The sequence below is a fragment of the Felis catus genome, chromosome D4 (assembly GCF_018350175.1).
Source record: "Felis catus isolate Fca126 chromosome D4, F.catus_Fca126_mat1.0, whole genome shotgun sequence".
Lineage (NCBI taxonomy): Eukaryota > Metazoa > Chordata > Mammalia > Carnivora > Felidae > Felis > Felis catus.
The window spans coordinates 30102564-30120455 of NC_058380.1; the positions used below are offsets into that span (position 1 = coordinate 30102564).

General features: G+C 40.5%; 1 protein-coding gene across 5 annotated transcripts in view; it reads left to right on the forward strand.

Moving 5' to 3' along the window:
* ERCC6L2 (ERCC excision repair 6 like 2) overlaps positions 1–15486 on the forward strand; it is a 135938-nt gene extending 120452 nt beyond the window's left edge. For 2 of the 5 annotated variants that reach the window (XM_011288295.4, XM_019815875.3), the window contains 2 exons: positions 3512–3693; positions 10025–12396. In XM_011288295.4, coding sequence (XP_011286597.2) covers positions 3512–3693; positions 10025–10997 — 1155 coding nt within the window. In that variant the 3' untranslated portion in view covers positions 10998–12396. Of the gene's footprint in view, positions 1–3511; positions 3694–7177; positions 8089–8118; positions 9757–10024; positions 12397–13263 lie in introns of those variants that run through there. The other 3 variants (XM_045043706.1, XM_045043705.1, XM_045043707.1) reach the window with 3 other exon arrangements.
* The last annotated feature ends 2406 nt before the right edge of the window (positions 15487–17892 follow it).

The window sequence follows — 17892 nt, forward strand, 5'->3', positions numbered from 1 at the left end:
TACAAAATGTGAGCTTTGTAATGCTTTGCCAGAGTCAGAAAGACCAAGAGTAATCATGTAAATTATTGAAAATTACCATTGTCTGGCATGATTTCTCCATGGCTTCAGAAATTGCAGTATATGAGGAGGGAGTGTTCTTGGTTGGCCCAGTTCCTTCTTTTTCTGTTTATTTCACTTATCCTCACGTAAACATACCATCTCTTCTTACAATAATAGATCATTTATTGGGAATCATCTTAAGATGATGAGCCTTTTTATTAGAAACTTATAACAGTCATCTGTTTTCTTGTGAGGTAAAATAAGTGTGTCAAATCTCTTACAGATTTGGGGCACCTGGGTGGCTCAGTCGGTTAAGCGGCCGACTTCGGCTCAGGTCATGATCTCACGGTCCATGAGTTCGAGCCCCGCGTCGGGCTCTGTGCTGACAGCTCAGAGCCTGGAGCCTGTTTCAGATTCTGTGTCTCCCTCTCTCTCTGCCCCTCCCCTGTTCATGCTCTGTCTCTCTCTGTCTCAAAAATAAATAAATGTTAAAAAAAAAAATTTTTTTTAAATCTCTTACAGATTTATCTTTAAAGGTCAGCATTTTCCTCTCTTTGTTGATGCTTTAAGATTCAAGAAATGATGTCTTTAAAGAAAGTACTTTCAGCATTTTATGTTTGTTCATCTGAGTCACAATAGATATTTAAGAAGTCAATTTATTTTCATTAGAAATGGTTTGCTACTAAAAAAACATACAGTTACAGGGTGCCTGGCTGGCTGTGTAGAGCACATGAATCTTGATCTCGGGTCATAAGTTCGGTACCCATGTTAGATAGAGATCACTTTAAAATAAAATAAAATGAAATAAAATAAAATAAAATAAAATAAAATAAAATAAAATAAAATAAATAGCATACAGTTATATCTTACATGTTATCCAATGTTCAGTTTATTTCAATAAAATGAGTTTAAATATAATAAGTTGAAGAGATAAGTGATTTATTTTAAAAAAAACTAAATGTTCCATCTTAAAATTTAAAAATTGGCTTGTCATTTTTAAGTCCCTTAAGGGAAAGGCCTCTTTGTATATGTAAATATTTTTGTTCTCAAATGCATAGCATGGTGACAGAAAGATAACAAGTGCTCAGTAAATATTTGTGGAATGAAAAACTCTTCCCTACACACATTCATTTATATGTGCCATTTCAATCCCATTGAACTCCTGTAAAAGAAAAATAATTATGTCATCAGCAAGAATCTGTGTCTAGCAAGCTCCTGTATGTATGTCTGAAAAAAAGAATTCTTTAAAGATAGTTTAACTGGGTATAGAATTCTAAGTTTATATATTTTTTTTCCTGTCTGCATGTAGAAGGTATTGTCTTCTGGTGGTGGTGGTATTCATGAGAAGTCTGTCTTCAGGTTGATTGTCATTTCTTTGTGGGATATCTTGTTTTTTCTTTCTGGCAGTTTTTAAGATATTCTCTGTGATATAACAAAGTACAGATTTATTTTTATTTTTCCCACAAGAGATTTGCTTTCCCTTTTTAGTTTGAGGATTCATGCCTTCTTCAGTTACCTGCCATTATGTCTTTATATTATCTCTTCTGTTTTCTCTGTTCTTACCTTCTAATATTTTACAAACTTTGGTATGTCTTCTGCCATGTCTTCTTTCTCTACCACTTTATCAACTATCATTGTAAGGCTGTTTAGTCTGCTGCTTAACCCATGTTTTGAGTTTGTTCCTATCTCTATTTTTTATTTCAAAACCACATTTCCTTTTTAGAGTTTGTGTTTGGCTCTTTCAGATCTGTCTATATAATACCAGCCCTAGTATATTCTATTCTTTCCTTTATCTTTCTGGACTTGCTAATGATTTAAAGTCTCTTGCAGATTGCTTTGTTATCTATAATTCCTCAGATACATATTCTCACACTTGTTGCTTCTGCCCATTTTCATGGTGGTGGGTTTTATATATTCTTCATAATTTTTGCCCAAACTCACCCCCCCTCACCCCCCCCCCCCCGCCACCACCACCCATCAGAATCAAAAGCATTCTCTGGATTATAGAAATCTTCCCATGGTATGTTTTTATATTCACTCCCCATTGAGATCTATGGTTTTCACTGATTCTGGACCAGTTTTTTATGTTGGTTTTTAGCTTAGATTTTCCATTCCACCCAGGTGCTACAAAATCAGATTCCACAAATGGCACAGGCTGGGCATTCCAGTGATTCTTCCTATCTAGAATAGGAAGAATCTCTTCTGTGTTCCCAGTTTGGACTTTCCTAGCTTTAATTTTCAAACTGGATAGCCTCTTAATTCCTACTGTGTTTTTGGTTTGTTTGTTTTTTAATGCAGGGAGTTCAGTCATTTCCATCTCCCCTCTATACATGGGGTCTAGTAAACTGTAACTTAAGGCCCTAACTCTGGACTGCTGAGCATCAGCTCCTATTCAGCACTTCTTTGTTTTTGGCACCTAGAGATTTACCTTTCTCACTTCTGAGCTCAAATGTAATTTTGTTGTTGTTACCAAATTGTATCTAGTCTTCTCATTTTGGAGTGGGGTAGGGCTTTCCATGTATTCACTGTACCATCTTCTCAGGGAAATTGGAACCAATAATTAAAATTATTTTTTTCTTGACTCAGTGTTTTTAACAATTTATGTTAGACAAGCAACAAGTATAGTATGTAAAATAAATATAATTCTATATATAGTGTCAACCAACTGTAGTTAGCATCTTAAAATCACTAAATATTCTGGCAATCTAGTAGAGATTAAAAGGTAGGATTTATGAAAATGGTTTCTTATTTAATTATCACATAAAGATTGTTATTATTTTAAAGTTTGGCTACTTATGTAAAATTAAATAACAAAAATCTGATTAATAATATTGAGGGAAATTACTGATTTAAGAATTTTAAATATCTCGTTTTTATGCCATTATTTTTATAATCATTAATTTTTATTCTCATTTAGGATTGTGGATATCAGCATGTATATAATATCCCAACAAACTTGACAATGAAGGCATCATATTATTGCTATTACTTTTATTATATCTTTAAGAAAGATATATTCTGTAACATATATTTTAAATGATGGACACCATGGAAACATCGTAGTATTGGCATTACTTTTATATATTTCATAAATATATAAAACATAAATATATATATTTATATAAATATATTTATATAAATATATATTTATAAAATATATTTATGAAATATATAAAATATATAAATATATTTATATGAAATATTTTATAAATATAAATGTTTATATTTCTATAAAATATATAAAATATAAATATATATTTATGAAATATATAAAAGTAATATATAAAAGTAACTTATTCCTGTATCTTCTTTTTAAAAATCTAAGTTAACTAACATCTCTCATATTGTTATCAACTAGAGAATATGATATACTTGATTACAAAGAGGTTTTGGAAAAAATAAGGCCATCTCCTCATTTGACCAAAAATGACTATTTTTTCAGACTTAGGTTTTGCATTCCTTCTCTTTCCAGACACATAAAGAAAAAATGAAGACAGATATATTGACACTTTCAAAGAAAGACCAACAACTAAGTGAAGGAAACATTTCATTTCCCCTTTACATTTCACACCCTGTAAGCCAAAAGAAGAAAAAAGTCTACCGCACAGACCAGACCACCTTTATAATTGGAGAAACGCCAAAAGGGATCCGCAGGTATGTGTATAGCAACACTGGACTTTAAAAATTATTCTCAAAAGAAATATAGCTACTTAATAAAATACACAAATAATTTGAATCTTAACCATACTTGGCAGCTGAATTTGTATACTTCAAAAAATAAATTCAAAATGTTTTAGATGTTTTTAGAAAGCTAATCCCTCAACTGATAAAAAAATGAAATCATTTTATATGGATAAATGAAACACTTAATTGCATTTTATTTACTCTTTGAATATTGAGCACCTAATATGCACTCAGGCATTGTGCTAGGTTTTACACAGACAGGATAAAAAAGGACAGAGTTTACAGTGCAGTGAGAGTTAAACCATAAAACTTTCAAAAGTAAAAAAAAAATTATAAATAATTATAAAATGGTGTATTATAGGAAAGAAGTGGACAGGCCTGGTTGGTAGAGAATAAGGTGATCTGGAGGGGGGCCAATGGCTTTCTATTGGGTAGAGAGTAAGACCTCGCAACAGAGTTGGCATCTGAGACCTGAGGGATAACCAGGCAAAGAACTAGGTTAAGGACATCCCTAGGGAGCAAAGAGGTTTGATGTGCTCAAGGAACTGAGAGAAGACTAGTGTACTTAGTGCATAATAAACCAAGCAGAAAGACATGAGCTGAAGGCCAAGACATAGATGGGGCTGGAGCATGCAAAGCCCTGTAGGTTGTGGATAAGAGTTTGGATTTTGTCCCAGGTGTGTCAAAGCTATTGAGGCATGAACATGATCTGATGTATGTTTCTCAAAGATTGTTCTAGTTTCTTTGTGGAAGAGAGCAGACTAGGGAAGACCATAAGGAACTAGCCAATGGTGGTTTACGGTAGAGTGGTTCCCATGGAGATAGAGTTTGGTGGATGAATTCAGTTTGGTATGGACTGGTTGTTGGGAAAGAGAGAAAACAAGACTACTCTTAACTTTTCCATGGAGCAACAGACTGGATTTACTAAAATGGGGAAAACTAGGAGTTTGGACTGAAAAAAAATCAAGACTTCTCTTTTGCTTGTATTAAATTTGAGGTTCTATGGAAATGGGATTTGGGGACTAAAGATCTAAATGTGGAAGTCATCAGCATTGAGATTTTAAATGGTTTTAGAGCCACAGGTTATGTGAACAGCCTAGGAACCCAGCACAGACAGAAGAGAAGCTAGGACTGAGCCTTAAGGGGACAGTGGCCTGCTGGGTAGGAGGCACACTATAAGGTCCTGAAGTCCAAGAGGAGTGAAAATTTCAAAATGGAGGAAGCACTTCATTTTATTAAATGCTGCTGAGAACCAGAATCAGATGAAGTGGAAAAGTGCCTTCCAAAACTGGCAGGAGAACTCATTGGCTGCCTTGATGTGAGCAGTCTACAAATCCCTAGGCAGACTCAGGGTGAGGTGGGAAGCAGGGGATGGGCAAATCTTGAGACTGCTCTGTGAGTGTGAAAAGTTGCGGTAGTTGGAGGGCATTGTGCAGTCAAAGGTAAATTTTTTTAAGTTGGGAAGACAATAGAACCTATTTGTGTGTTGAGGGAAAAAAACTAATATGGAAAAAAAGAGATCATGCTGGAGAAGTGGTAACAGAAGTCCTGCAGAGCAGGAGAGGGTGGGATCCAGACTACTGAAGAAGGTCTAGCCTTTGAGAGGCATCAGAAGAGGAGGGATGGAAGATGGGCATAGATGCGATATTTTCTCAATTAACTGAGAATTAAAGTATCAAATCAGAGGGAGAGAAATTTCAGGAGAGAAAAGTCATGAAATAAATCATTTACCAATTAGAATAGCAAGCTTGTTGAGACTAGAATTCATGGGTCATGTTAAGTCCCTGTTGGAGAGTAATTCCAGTAAAAGCATCCATGCAGTTGTGCAGACTTTGTTCAGCCAGGCTTCAATTGCTCAGTTACAGATACAGAATAGGGAGATGGCTGGGTTTTATCAGGGGTTAGAATGGAGGGAGAGAGAAGCAAAGAAGCTGAAAGATGTTTGCAAAGGAGTAATTATAAAGTCGAACCTAAGCTAAACAAGGGGAGGCTTGATGAGGTCAGAAGTATCTTCCAGCATTGTTGTCATGGGGGAATTAAACAGTTGAGCTGGATTATGAGGTGACTAAATTCAGGGATTTGCAGGTTGTGCAATTAATGGTAATGACAAAGGCAGTATATGTCCTTAGGAATAGGGACCTGACATTCTGTTGAGTCTTGGGGAGTGGGGGATGGTGGTAAAGAAATTGGTGGGCTAGGAGTTGGAGTTACATGGGCCATCCACATGGATGTTGGTGCTGTCAAGAGTGATGGCAGGAGATGGGAAAGGAAACAGGATTGATCATGAGTTCAGTCACTAGGAGGAAGCGACTAAGAGGTCAGTTGACAAATTGAGGGAAAGAATGGATTAGCAGGATAGCATAAACCTGCAAAAGGGAAAGGAATCTTTAAGAAAAAAAAAAATGGTCTGGAAGCAGCATGTGAAGCATGAACCCTGAGGTTTAAGATGTGAGGTATAAGAGCCTTATCTTGTGAGGGCCGTATGGGAAGAGGTGGCATCATGAAGGGATAGAGGGACCATCTGGGGAGAAGAACAAGGGAGTTGGTAGAGCATAGCCTCATTCCAGGGGCTGAGGAATGGTCTGGAAGGCTGAGGGATTCCATTAGATTGGGGAGGAAGAGACTAGGACCAGGAAAAGGCCTGGGGTTACAGGTGACAGAGGAGTAGTGACTGAGCTAAGCAGGGATGAAAGGCATGGTTGAATTGACCCTGAAGGCCTCTGCAGACAATGGGCAAATGGTGATGGTTCTCCCTGTTCCAAATTCTTTCCTCACGGGTTTGGTAGGTAGCTCCTCAGCCCTTGGGTGCTGGTGTGGTAGGCTAGAGTGTGGCTCTCAGCTACCCACCATTGCCCAGAAAGGCAAACACCCTACATGCTACAGTAGCATCTCTCCTCATAAATAGACTTACAATGATGATTCTGGGCAAATTTGGGGTAATTTGCTTTGGGCAATTATTTTGTTCAGAGGCAGACCATAATGGATTTTACCAGTTTTTAAAGAGCACAAGTGTCTTTATCTCTGTTAGCACTGTATATAAAAATAAAACTATTAACAAATGATTAGATTTTTCTTCTCTCACTTTCTTCTCTGCCCATCCCAGGGAATAAATGCCTTAGGCTAAGTGAAAGACTAATGTTAGAATGCCAACCTCTGACCTAGGGATCGATGTCAGAACTGCTGACACATCTTTCCCACTAATCATCCTCTTTTATGAGAATCACGAATCTGTACCAGCTGTGGCCATCAGGTCATCGGAATGAAGTTTCAGTTCTCCCTTCACTTAAGAAAGCTCAGGCAAAGAGAAGATGACTTAGCTGTGTCCCACCATTTTCCCTCAGTTCTCATGAAAAGGGGAGAGAACTTGAATTATGTACATGACACACAACTACTCTGGATATATTTGCTAAAATATACCTGTCTTTGATTTCCTTTTTTTTTTTCTTTCTTCTAGTGAGTTATGAGTGTCTACGTTAGTTTATTAAATTTTCCTTACAAAGTGGCTAGTTTATACCTCCTGCGTGTACCTTCCTTAAATACTTAGAGAAAATTCTTTTAAAGACCAAGAATTATGAAAGCAAGTTAGAAGGCAAAAATAAAATGAATTATAATCAATCATATTCATCCTGTAAAGGACAACCTCCCAGCCTAATTTACTTGCATACTACTGGTATAACATGGGGTCAGAAGCTCTCCTCCCAAAAGGGACAGAATTGTAAGATTCTGAGTGAGGTCAGCACAGCAAAGGTGAAGTATTCTGGCAGCTGCTGAGACACCACCAAGTCTTGGATAAATAAGACATCAGCCTGTAACTTTGCCAATAACTTAATCTTCGCAGCACAAATATTTATTAGAAAGGCCATGAAAATGGATTTGGAGATGATTAATAAACAAAATAATACCTCATTACTTCATATGAAGTAAAAACTGGAACCTTTTAAGAACGTGCTTGTTGCTTTCCAACAAGAACATTGGCAATTTCCAGGACAGAAATTTGGAAGCTTGTATTTGTGTTATTAAATATTCTCTTGGCAGCAAGAGTGGCTGTTGCTCAGGCATAGATAATATCTGGACTTGGAACAGTGAAGAGGACCAGTGCAGTGAAGTGGACTAGAAGGCAGGGTGCTCATCTGAAGCCACAAAAGTCATGAGCATGCACGATGGATGCCACTAAAATCACAGGAAACACAAACTTGACATAACCTGGCCTGAGCAGCAAAATAATAGTGGCTTTAAAGCTCCAAATTACATACATTACAAATAAATCATTATTTTACCCTCAGGATTCTCTCTTGTGTGTGCAGGATAAAATTCAAACTTTTGAAATTGACATATGGACCCTTCATGATAGTCAGCCTCTTCCTTGGCAATTTCTCCTGCCCCTCTGTGTACCAGGTTCTCTCTGAAGTGGGCCTGTGCATGTTCCCCATTCCCTGGACAGTTTCCTCACTTACCCTTGCCTGACTGGTGACACCAGAGAAGCCTTCCCTGCTACCTTACCCATGATCCATCACTGGCTCAGGTACCCCTTCTGTGGGAACCCACAGGGCCCTGTATTTACATCTGTAGTGGGATTTATCACTCTCTTCTGGTTTGGTTTTCATGTGTCTGTCTCCTCCAGCTTGACTATAAACTCCTTGAAGAGTATGGTGGTCGGCTGTTCACTGCTGTATAGCTCTATGGTGCCTAGCACATAGAGGGTCTATAAATGTTTGTTGAATGTATAAATGAATGTTTTAAGGAACTATATCAAATATAAACATAATTCTAAAACTTTGGGACTTTTAATCATGTGTTACAACACCATCTGGCTTTTTTTAAAAGAATGTTTACAAACACTGAGCTCTCCTGATTCATGGCCCAACTCAGCATCAGCAAAGCAATACCCTCTGTCTTTGTCTGCTCCATCTGCCATAGCAAAATACTATAGACTGGGGCTTAAACAATAGAAAGTTATTTCTCACAGTTCTAGAGCCTGGGAAGTTGAAGATCAGGGTGCCAGCTGATTTGGCTCCTGGTGAGGGCTCTCCTGACTTGCAGATGGTGACCTCATCGTGTCCTCTCTTGGCCGAGAAAGATATTTCTGATGGCTTCTTATGACCTCATTTAACCTTAGTTACCTTCTAAAGGCCCTATCTCCATATAGTCAGACTGCGGTTTAGGGCTTTGAAGCCCATAATGAATTTGAGGGTGTTGCAGTTCAGTCCATAGCACCCTCACCTGGGGAAAGGAGCACAGTCTGGTGTCCAAGGTTGTGAAACAATCTTTCTGCCTCTGTCTTACCAGGGTTCTGGAAGGTCCATTTTCTCACACATGCATACAACAGCTTTTGTTAGTATCTTATACTAAGAGTAAAACTCACTCCTTTAAATGACATTTCATTTCTTAGTTTAGCTGTCTATACTCAAGGCAGGCCAGTTGGGGGAAGAAAGAATCTAGGTTTATCAGTTTAGAATTTTCCTTTAGGACCATCAAAAAGTTGTATGAAATTTCTTTGTTGTATTTGTGGAAGAAGGGAAAAAAGGAGAGAAGAAAAAATCCCTTTATTTTTCAGAATTTTCTCTTTAAGACCTTTTTTTGACAATTTTATTTCATAGGACTTGAATGCAATATAGATTTTCAGACAGATTATATAAATTATGATTCTCATGTCAGCCGTAAGTTGGCTGACTGGAGGAGCAGCATGCTGGGATCCCATCATTCCCAGGAAATGCCTAATAGTATAAATCAAAATAACTTCAAAAGCTGGTGATTTCATGAACTAGAATTTTTTTTCACTAGCATAAGGAAAGAGGTCACATTCTGCTAGTGTAAAATGCATTTTCATTATGGAATTAAGTTAATATATACGAAATCAATAAGATTACAGTTGACCCTTGGACAACACAGGTTTGAACTATGTGGGTCCACTTACTGGCAGATTTTTTTCCAGTAAATACAGTACTGCAAATATATTTTTTCTTCCTTGTGATTTTCTCAACATTTTCTTTTCTCTAGCTTACTTTATTGTAAGGATACAGTATATGTAATATATGTAACATGCAAAATATGTATTAATTGACTCTCTATCAATAAGGCTTCTGTAGGCTTACAGAAGGTCAACAGTAGGCTAATTTGGGGGAAAGTCAAAAGTGATATTCAGTTATATTCAGATTTTTGACTACACAGGGAAACCTAACACCTGTGTTGTTCAGGGATCAACTGAACATTGCTTTGTGTCTTTTTTTAATATCACTGATGGTGAGTTCTTTAAAAATAAAATAATAAAAATAACTACTGGTTTTGTTCATTAAATCTTCAGAAAACAATTTGAAGAAATGGCTTCTTATTTTAACTTGCCTTCTGTAAAGGAATTTGCTAAAAATATAACTAATGCTACATCAGAAGAACGACAGAAAATGCTAAAAGACTTTTATGCTTCTCAGTATCCGGAGGTAAAAGAATTTTTTGTGGATTTTGCTTCAGAATGCATTAAAACTTCCTGTCAGAAAAGAGAGAGAGTCAGGAATAAATCTGAAAAAACAGAATCTCTTATAAAAGAAGGGCTGTCAGATTCTGCAACTTTGGCACTTAAAGATTCTCCCAAAAAAGTTTCTCAAATTTGCAGCCCAAAAATATATAAAGAAAAATCCATTGAGTTTCAAAATCACGGTTCCCATAGGGAACAGGTACTTTCTAATGACGGAGAGACTACCAAATCACGTATGAGCTCTACCCAAGAGACTGACAATGGAAAAAACAGCCAAGCATCCAAAGATACTGTAGTATCCTGTTCCCTGAACAGTAAGTCTGAAGCATATGAGTTAGAAAAATTAGAAAATACTATGAAAGAGCAACAAAACCCAACAAGAACAGGCATTTCAAGAAACGGACCCCTTTTCAAAGTGGAAAACAAGAAGGTAGAAAATCCAGTGTTAGGAAACACTTCTGTGGTAGGCTTACTTGGCGACACATCTATTCTTGATGACCTCTTTAACAGTTATGGGAACAGTCCCACACAACTGCCAAAGAAAGTTCTTTCAGGGCCCATGGAAAAAGCAAAACAGAGACCAAAAGATTTCTGGGACATCTTGAATGAACAGAATGACGACAGCCTTAGTAAACTCACTGACTTGGCAGTGATAGAGACTCTATGTGAAAAAGTGCCCCTTGCCGCATCCTCCAAAAGGAAAGAGGAGCTGGAAACTTCGCTTTGGAAATCAAATGAGAAATTTTTGTGGAAAAAATTTAGCTTAAGTGATACAGATGAAAACACAACTAATGCACAAAACTAATGCGTCAACACACAATGAATTACTGTAACCATGAACTTCTGCCATCCATGTTTACAACACTGTATTCCACACTATGTTATCTTGAACACAGCTGTCATGCATTTTTATTAAACTCTTGCTCTAGGGTTTTTTTTAGCCTAAAAGGTTATGATGGATTTGTTTTCCTTGATATCTGATTTGATCTTTTAAAAATATGATTGTATTATAGTATGAACCTGTGTTATGAAATAGAAAAAGTCTAGATTTGTTATCAAGAGACCTTGGACATCTCTCTTACTGTGTAATTATGTGCCTGTAGATAAGTCATTTATCTTCGTGTGTAGATACTGCCTAATATGAAAGATGAAGGGTTTGAACTCAACATTTGTGTCCTTTCAGCTTAAAAACACCTTTGGTTTACTTTCCCAGATTCCATTTGAAGTCATAGGCCGAGTTATGGTCATCCCCCAAATCAGGTGTGCATTGATGTGTTTCTTTCTTACTAGCATTTAGAAAAGTATTAAGTTAACTGTTTTCCTTTTCCCTCAGTATCATGTACTATTGCTAAATTATTTTAGGTGAGGGTAATAACTAGTAATGAATATATGATGTTGTGTTAAAATAAGTTTATAACTGCTCAAAATCAAAGGGTTAATGTTGTATAACTATAATATATGAGATATGACACCGAAGTAATATAACTACTACCAGTAGCCACAGAACACCAATGCCTCAACTTTTTATACAACAATTAGGATTTAATCAATATAAATTAAGCTTTGTATAGTACTTTTGTATTAAGTATGGCGAAATGAGGAAACATTTTATTTGAAACTGTTCTCTTTTGCTGAATTGAATTTATGTGGTTTACAATCAACAGAATGTGCTTATTGTTGAGTTCATTTACGTGGAAACATTCACTCAGTCCCTATGTGTCCTGTGCCAGTGCCTCGAGAGGGATAGGTGAGATACTGCTACGGGTGAAAGATAAGGAACCATATCTGTAAAGAGTCATGTGTGTAGAGCCCCTGGCGTCATGCCTGGCACATGGCAGCAGGGACCTGATCCACATTCAGGTGCCCAGTGGTAATTCCCTTAAGTTGAGCTCCTGGAGCTGTGGAAAAATAGAGGAGGGAAAATAGAAAATAGCAGTGAACCAGGAAATGGTGGTACTAAGAGCACCGTAAATTGTTGTTGTGTTGAGCGGGGAGAGCTTCAGAGTACCCAGCCATTGCAGTGGGGAGCCATGGCTCAGAAATGGAAAAAACAAAACAAAACGAAAACAAAGAAACAAAGAAATCTTTTAAGAGACTGAATAACCAAATATGTTTTTCAATGTGATGTGGTTGAGGGCTGTGAAGTATATTTTATGTCATGACCTAGTATATATGTGATGAAATAAAATGTTTATGAAAGAGTATTTACCTGTAAGGCATGCAGTTGTACTTTGATCTAGAAAAGATGCGTAGGAATTTGCTCTTTTGGCTCTTGTGTATGTGTGGTTTTTAATGCTCTCATAACCCACTGAATTGATTTTACAACCCATTAATGATTGAAAATCACAGCTTGCAAATCATTGTTTTAAATTAATCTTTTTTTTTTTTCCTACTTGCAGCTGAGTTGTGTTCAGATTTATCAGATGCTGAGTTTCACCACTGAGGTGCTTGCTACAAAATGAATGTGTTGTGTAGTCTGTGGTAGACTTGACATAGAAATGCTGTCAGCCTGCTGTGGGACTAGCTGTTGGGAGGAGGTTGGATAAGCAAGTAGATGCCCCTTCATCTCAGCTTTTATACCACTTTTAATGAAAGTGGGCCTTTCATAAAATAAAATGCTTTTACATTTTTTAATATAGGGGTGCCTGGGTGGCTCAGTTGGTTAAGCATCCAACTCTTGGTTTCGGCTCAGGGCATGATCTCACGGTTTCATGAGTTCGAGCCCCGCATCGGCTCTGTGCTGATGATGCAGAGCCTGCTTGAGATTCTCTCTCTCTCTCTCTCTCTCTCTCTCTCTCTCTCTCTTTCTCACTTTCTCTCTCTCTTTCTCACTTTCTCTCTCTCTCTCTTTCTGCCCCTGCCCCGCTCACGCTGTCTCTGTCTCAAAAATAAACTTCAAAAAATTTTTTAATATAATGACTTTCAAGTCATGATATTCACACAATATAATGAAATACAATTAAAGATATTTTTATCAGTAAAAGTCAAAATGGAAGCAAAAATACAGACCTGGAGTTTAAAAAATTAGTTTTCAGCAGTTATCAGTGAAATATGTCATTATTTTCATGCAGGCACAGTGTGTCAAGCAGAGTACAGGGTCCGGTATGAAGAGGAGCCAGTCAGAGTTCCAGGAGAGAAACTGTAAGGGTTGACTTTCCCTGCACTGGAACAGTAGGAGGAGTTGGAGAAACCATTGATGAATCTGGGAACAGACACTATGAAGGGCTGACAATAAGAATCCTGCCCAGGGGCACCTGGGTGGTTCAAGCCCTGATTGGGCTCTTGGCTGCCAGCTCAGAGCCAGCTTGGTATATTCTCTCTCTCCCCCTCTCTCTGCCCCTCCCCAGTTTGTGCTCTCTCCCTCTCTCTCTCCCTCTCTCAAAATAAATAAACTTACCAACAAAAACCCCACATGGACCATATCACTACTAAAAAACCTTCCAACTTCAGGTTTCCAAGATTTTATTTGCCATAGTCTGTTTTGCTTACTTCTTTTTAAAGCACTCTATTGGAAACTGAGGCAAAATACTGAGAGACTTTTGCACTTGAATTCCTTAGGTTTCCCTTAAAGCCCTGAAACCACTTCTCGGAGTAAATTAACATCATCTGCAAGCAGTGTGGCTGCCCCTAAGTGTTCAAGACAATGGAGCCTCACTTTGCAGAGCGGAGTTTGGTGATAAACTTTTCCCCAGTCCACACAAAATGAGAAAGCCAAGGGCAGTATAGTTTAAAAATTCAGTGTGTGCAGTTTTTAAATTCTGAAGTTATCCTTCCTTTATGATATTAAAATTGTCTTCTTTGTATAAAATGATGGTAGATCGTAATTTTCAGTCTTTTTCATTGTCCTTACTTGATATAAAAGTTGATAACCATATGTCAGTACCCAAAAGTTTTATTTGACATTTACTAGTCTATAAAATCGTTAAGAATATAATAACTATCTGCTTCAAAGTTCATGAATAGACCTCCATGGCTACTACCAATGTCATAAATCCAGGTAACAGTAGGTCTAGGACCCACCAAGGATGCCAGTGAATCTATAAGATCCTGTACGATGGATCTGCCTTCAAAGAGCCCAGCATGCAGGGCACCTGTTAAGCCCTCACCTAATTCTCACTGGGTTATCATTGATGTAATCTCATTCCCCAGTTCCATCCCCACCTGCTTTTGCAAAGCATCCTCTACCCAGTGCCTCTGGGAGCCTTAAAGAGAAGACTCATAAGTTCAGAAACACATCTTGTCACTAGTGACATGCATTTGCTCAGGGTGACAGCCTTGTGCACTACCCAACCCCCCCCCCCTCCCCACATACACACACATACACATACTCAGTGCTGGCTTCATGTGGTGTTTATGGCAGGTGGGAAGAACACACTTTTTCTCTGTTAATGGGCAACCACAGGAGGGCTGTCTTGCCTCACAAGGTCTTACAGAGTTTTAAATATAAAAACAGCCCTTTGGGTGTTTTGTCTGCCCTTCAGGGGAAAGACTCAGACTGACCCTCCCTCTCAAGGAAGTCAGAGGCTGTGTGGTTCCCAGCCCAAAGTGGCAAGTCAGAGCCACCTGCAGAGGCTTTTCCATACATAGGTGCCCAAGTGCATCCCCAAGAGATCCTAGTGCAGGAGGTTTAGGGGTCAACACAAGCACCTATTTGTTTTTTTTTTTTTTAAGTTTCACACTATGATATGATGTCTGAGTCTGTCACTGGGCAGGACTCACCTACCTGACGTTCTCAGTGAGCCCCCTCACCCATGGACATACAACAGAGATCATCATGGAGCCACAGTGTTCTTTTTCAAGACCCAAAGTTATCGTTGGCATTGTTTTTCAGCTTTCTAATATGTACTTTATTTGCTTTGCTGTAGGTTAACCAATTGCAGTGGTTATATTTATCCCCTGAATTTGAAAATTTAGTCTTAATTATGGGAGTTTGATGCCTTTCTGTCACTGACACAGATAATGCCCAACTGACATTCTTGGTTTTGTACTGCTGTCTCTCATGGTTAAAAATCAAGAATGCCTCTTTCTACAGACATCTTTTCAGTTAACTAAATGGGCCCCTTGTTGAAAGAAATAACTAACTCACTGTATAATGTTTTCACTCATGTAAACAAGGGGGAAAGTATGCATCTCTAAATGTCTTATATGTTTCTAAGAAAATTCTAGTGAGTCATCCTATCAAAATATGACTTAGTCCCCCCCCAATATATCTTTTAACTTTGATTTTATTTTTTTGTAAAGTGATACATGCTTCTGGACTGAAAGACTTCCAAAAGAAGGTTCATAACAGCTAATTCATAATTTCTTTCTTTCCTAAAACTATAAAAGCATTGATAAGAACAAGAAGAGGTTGTAATTTTTCAAAACATAAATGCCAACACATGCTCCTTGAGAACTGATTTCACATGATCAGAGGATGCCCACTGGCCCCATCCTGCCACCCACCCACTTGCCAGCGCCTTCCCTATTCTTCCAATAGTTGACTCTTTCTCTGCAGCCAGCACTCACTGTCCTCTCTCCCCATTGCCAACGCCTTAAGTAGTCTCCCTTTAGTGCTGCCTGGCAAAGCCCCCCCCCCATCCTTTCAGGTCAGTCCCTGACTCCCAAGTCCACCCCCTCTCCCCAGCATCCCACTCACCAGTGTTGTGGAGCCTCAGTCCCCTGTCCAGCCACTTCATAGCTTCCCCCACTAAATCAGCTTTCCCTGCTCTCCCCCAAACACTTCATCCTACTCAAACCTCTTCACTCCCTCATTCCCCTCACCCCCCCCCCCCCACACACACCAAGGGAAATGCCAGCAGCAAAGTTGAGCAGGTTGAGTGAGGTGGGAGGAACACTAAATGTCAAACCCAGGACCCTCCAGAAGTCAGATCACCAGGCAAGTCCTTTCCAGGGGCAGTAGTTCACTAACCTGCCTGGAGAAGTCGAAAACAGCCCTGCAAGGGTGCCAGGGACCTCCTGAAATGGCCTGGAGCTGCCACATTGCCCTGAAAGGTACAACTAAAAGACACCTTAGGGCATGGCAGTGTGCTAGGGCATGTTGGAGTGGAGGAGCAGATCTGTGGGTAAAAGGAAAGAGCCACCAAGGAACCCAAGTACAAAATGATGTGTGCTTTCTGACTGGTGGAAACAAGGTGGCTTCCAGAGTCCAAAAGAGGGAGAAGAAACCTGCTTGGGCTAGAGTGATCAGAAAAGGTCACCCCAAATTCTGGGGATAGGCTGGGGGCCAAGCCTGAAAGAATGAGAAGGCCAGAGCATCACTTCCTCCAGTCTCCCCTGGACTTTAAAAGGCCAAATGACAAGGAATGTGTGCCTTGTAGAGAAGTTTGAGTTTGGGATTGGCCAAACATAAAAACGCTTCTGATTAACCTAACCTCCAACTTACGCAAAGGAGCGGGAGACACAAGTGCCAAAGGAGAGCGAGAAACAGGCGGCGGGAGGAGAGGGAGGGAGTTTAACTGGAATTTTCTGCTCTGAATGTCTGGGACAGCGCTTCCCGCGGGAGTCCGGCCCTGGAGCACCTCCAGAGTCCGGGCAAGGGGAGCTCTTTGGCCTTTCCTCTCGCGCGTGTGACTGACTGCAGGGCGGGGTCGGCCCCGGGAGCCGCGCAGCTGCCGCTCTGCGGGGCCGGACCCCGCACTGGGCGCGGAGCGTGCGCCGCGCTCTGCCCCCTCGGCCTGCGTTCCTTTCCCGGGAGGGTCCGCCTCGCCCCGGGTCCCGCCTCCCTCCAACCCCACCGCCCCGCAGGCAAATATTAGAGGGTGCCTATGTGTAGAAATTGTGTCAAATAAAGTAAAGCCGTTTGAAGTTTCCAGAAGGCCACCCACCGCCGCTGAGAATCTTCGCTGGAAACCCGGGCTGCGGGGCCGCAACACCCGAGCCCGGGATTCATCGCACCCAGGCCGAGGAGACAATCTGCTCCTCCGTATCAGGTTCATTTTTCTCCCTTTGGGGAAAGGAGAAGCTAATTAAGTTACGCTCTGGCTGTAGTGATGGAAAACATGAAAGCAGACTCCAGGGGCTTGCGCCTCCAGGGCGCGTTATCTGCCGTTAGTCGAAAACCTCGGGAAAGTCCTAAGTTCTAGGGTTCGTAGGAAGCCCTGGGTGGCCGGCTGCCGTTCCCAGTCGCGCCTGGAGGCTTGTGCACCGCGAAACGTGAGGCTGGGAGGAGGGGCAGCCCTTTGTGGGGTCCTGCCTCCCCCTTGAGCTTGGGAGAGTGTGCCGCGCGTGATAATACCCAACCCCCTCCCCAGGTCTGGGGCACTGGACCGGGCTTGGAATCCCGCGGGGGGGGGGGGGGGCAAGCGGGGTCAGGGGTATACCGGGCTTGTAAAGGGCTACGGATGGGAAGAGATCCAAAACTGGCGGGGGGCGGGGCAAGGGTTCCCAAGTTTGTGGTGAGCGAGAGCTTGGAGGGAGATCTCAGACTTGCGATGGCTCGGGGATTGCGGGGAGAGATCCTGGACCTGCGTGGAGCCTGGGGTGGAGGGGAAGTGACCCTTAGTTTGCAGTGGGCTGTGGAAGGGGGAACTCCTGGGCTTGCGGTAGGCTGTGTGGCGTGGGGGCGGGAATCCCGGCTCGCGAGGGGCTTGAGGTGGAAAGGGATCCTGGGGGCTTTCGGGGAGCGGAGCGGAGAATCCCGGCTAGTGTTGGGGAGGGAGGAAGGATCGCTGGTTGGAGGTGGGCGGGGAGCGGCGGCG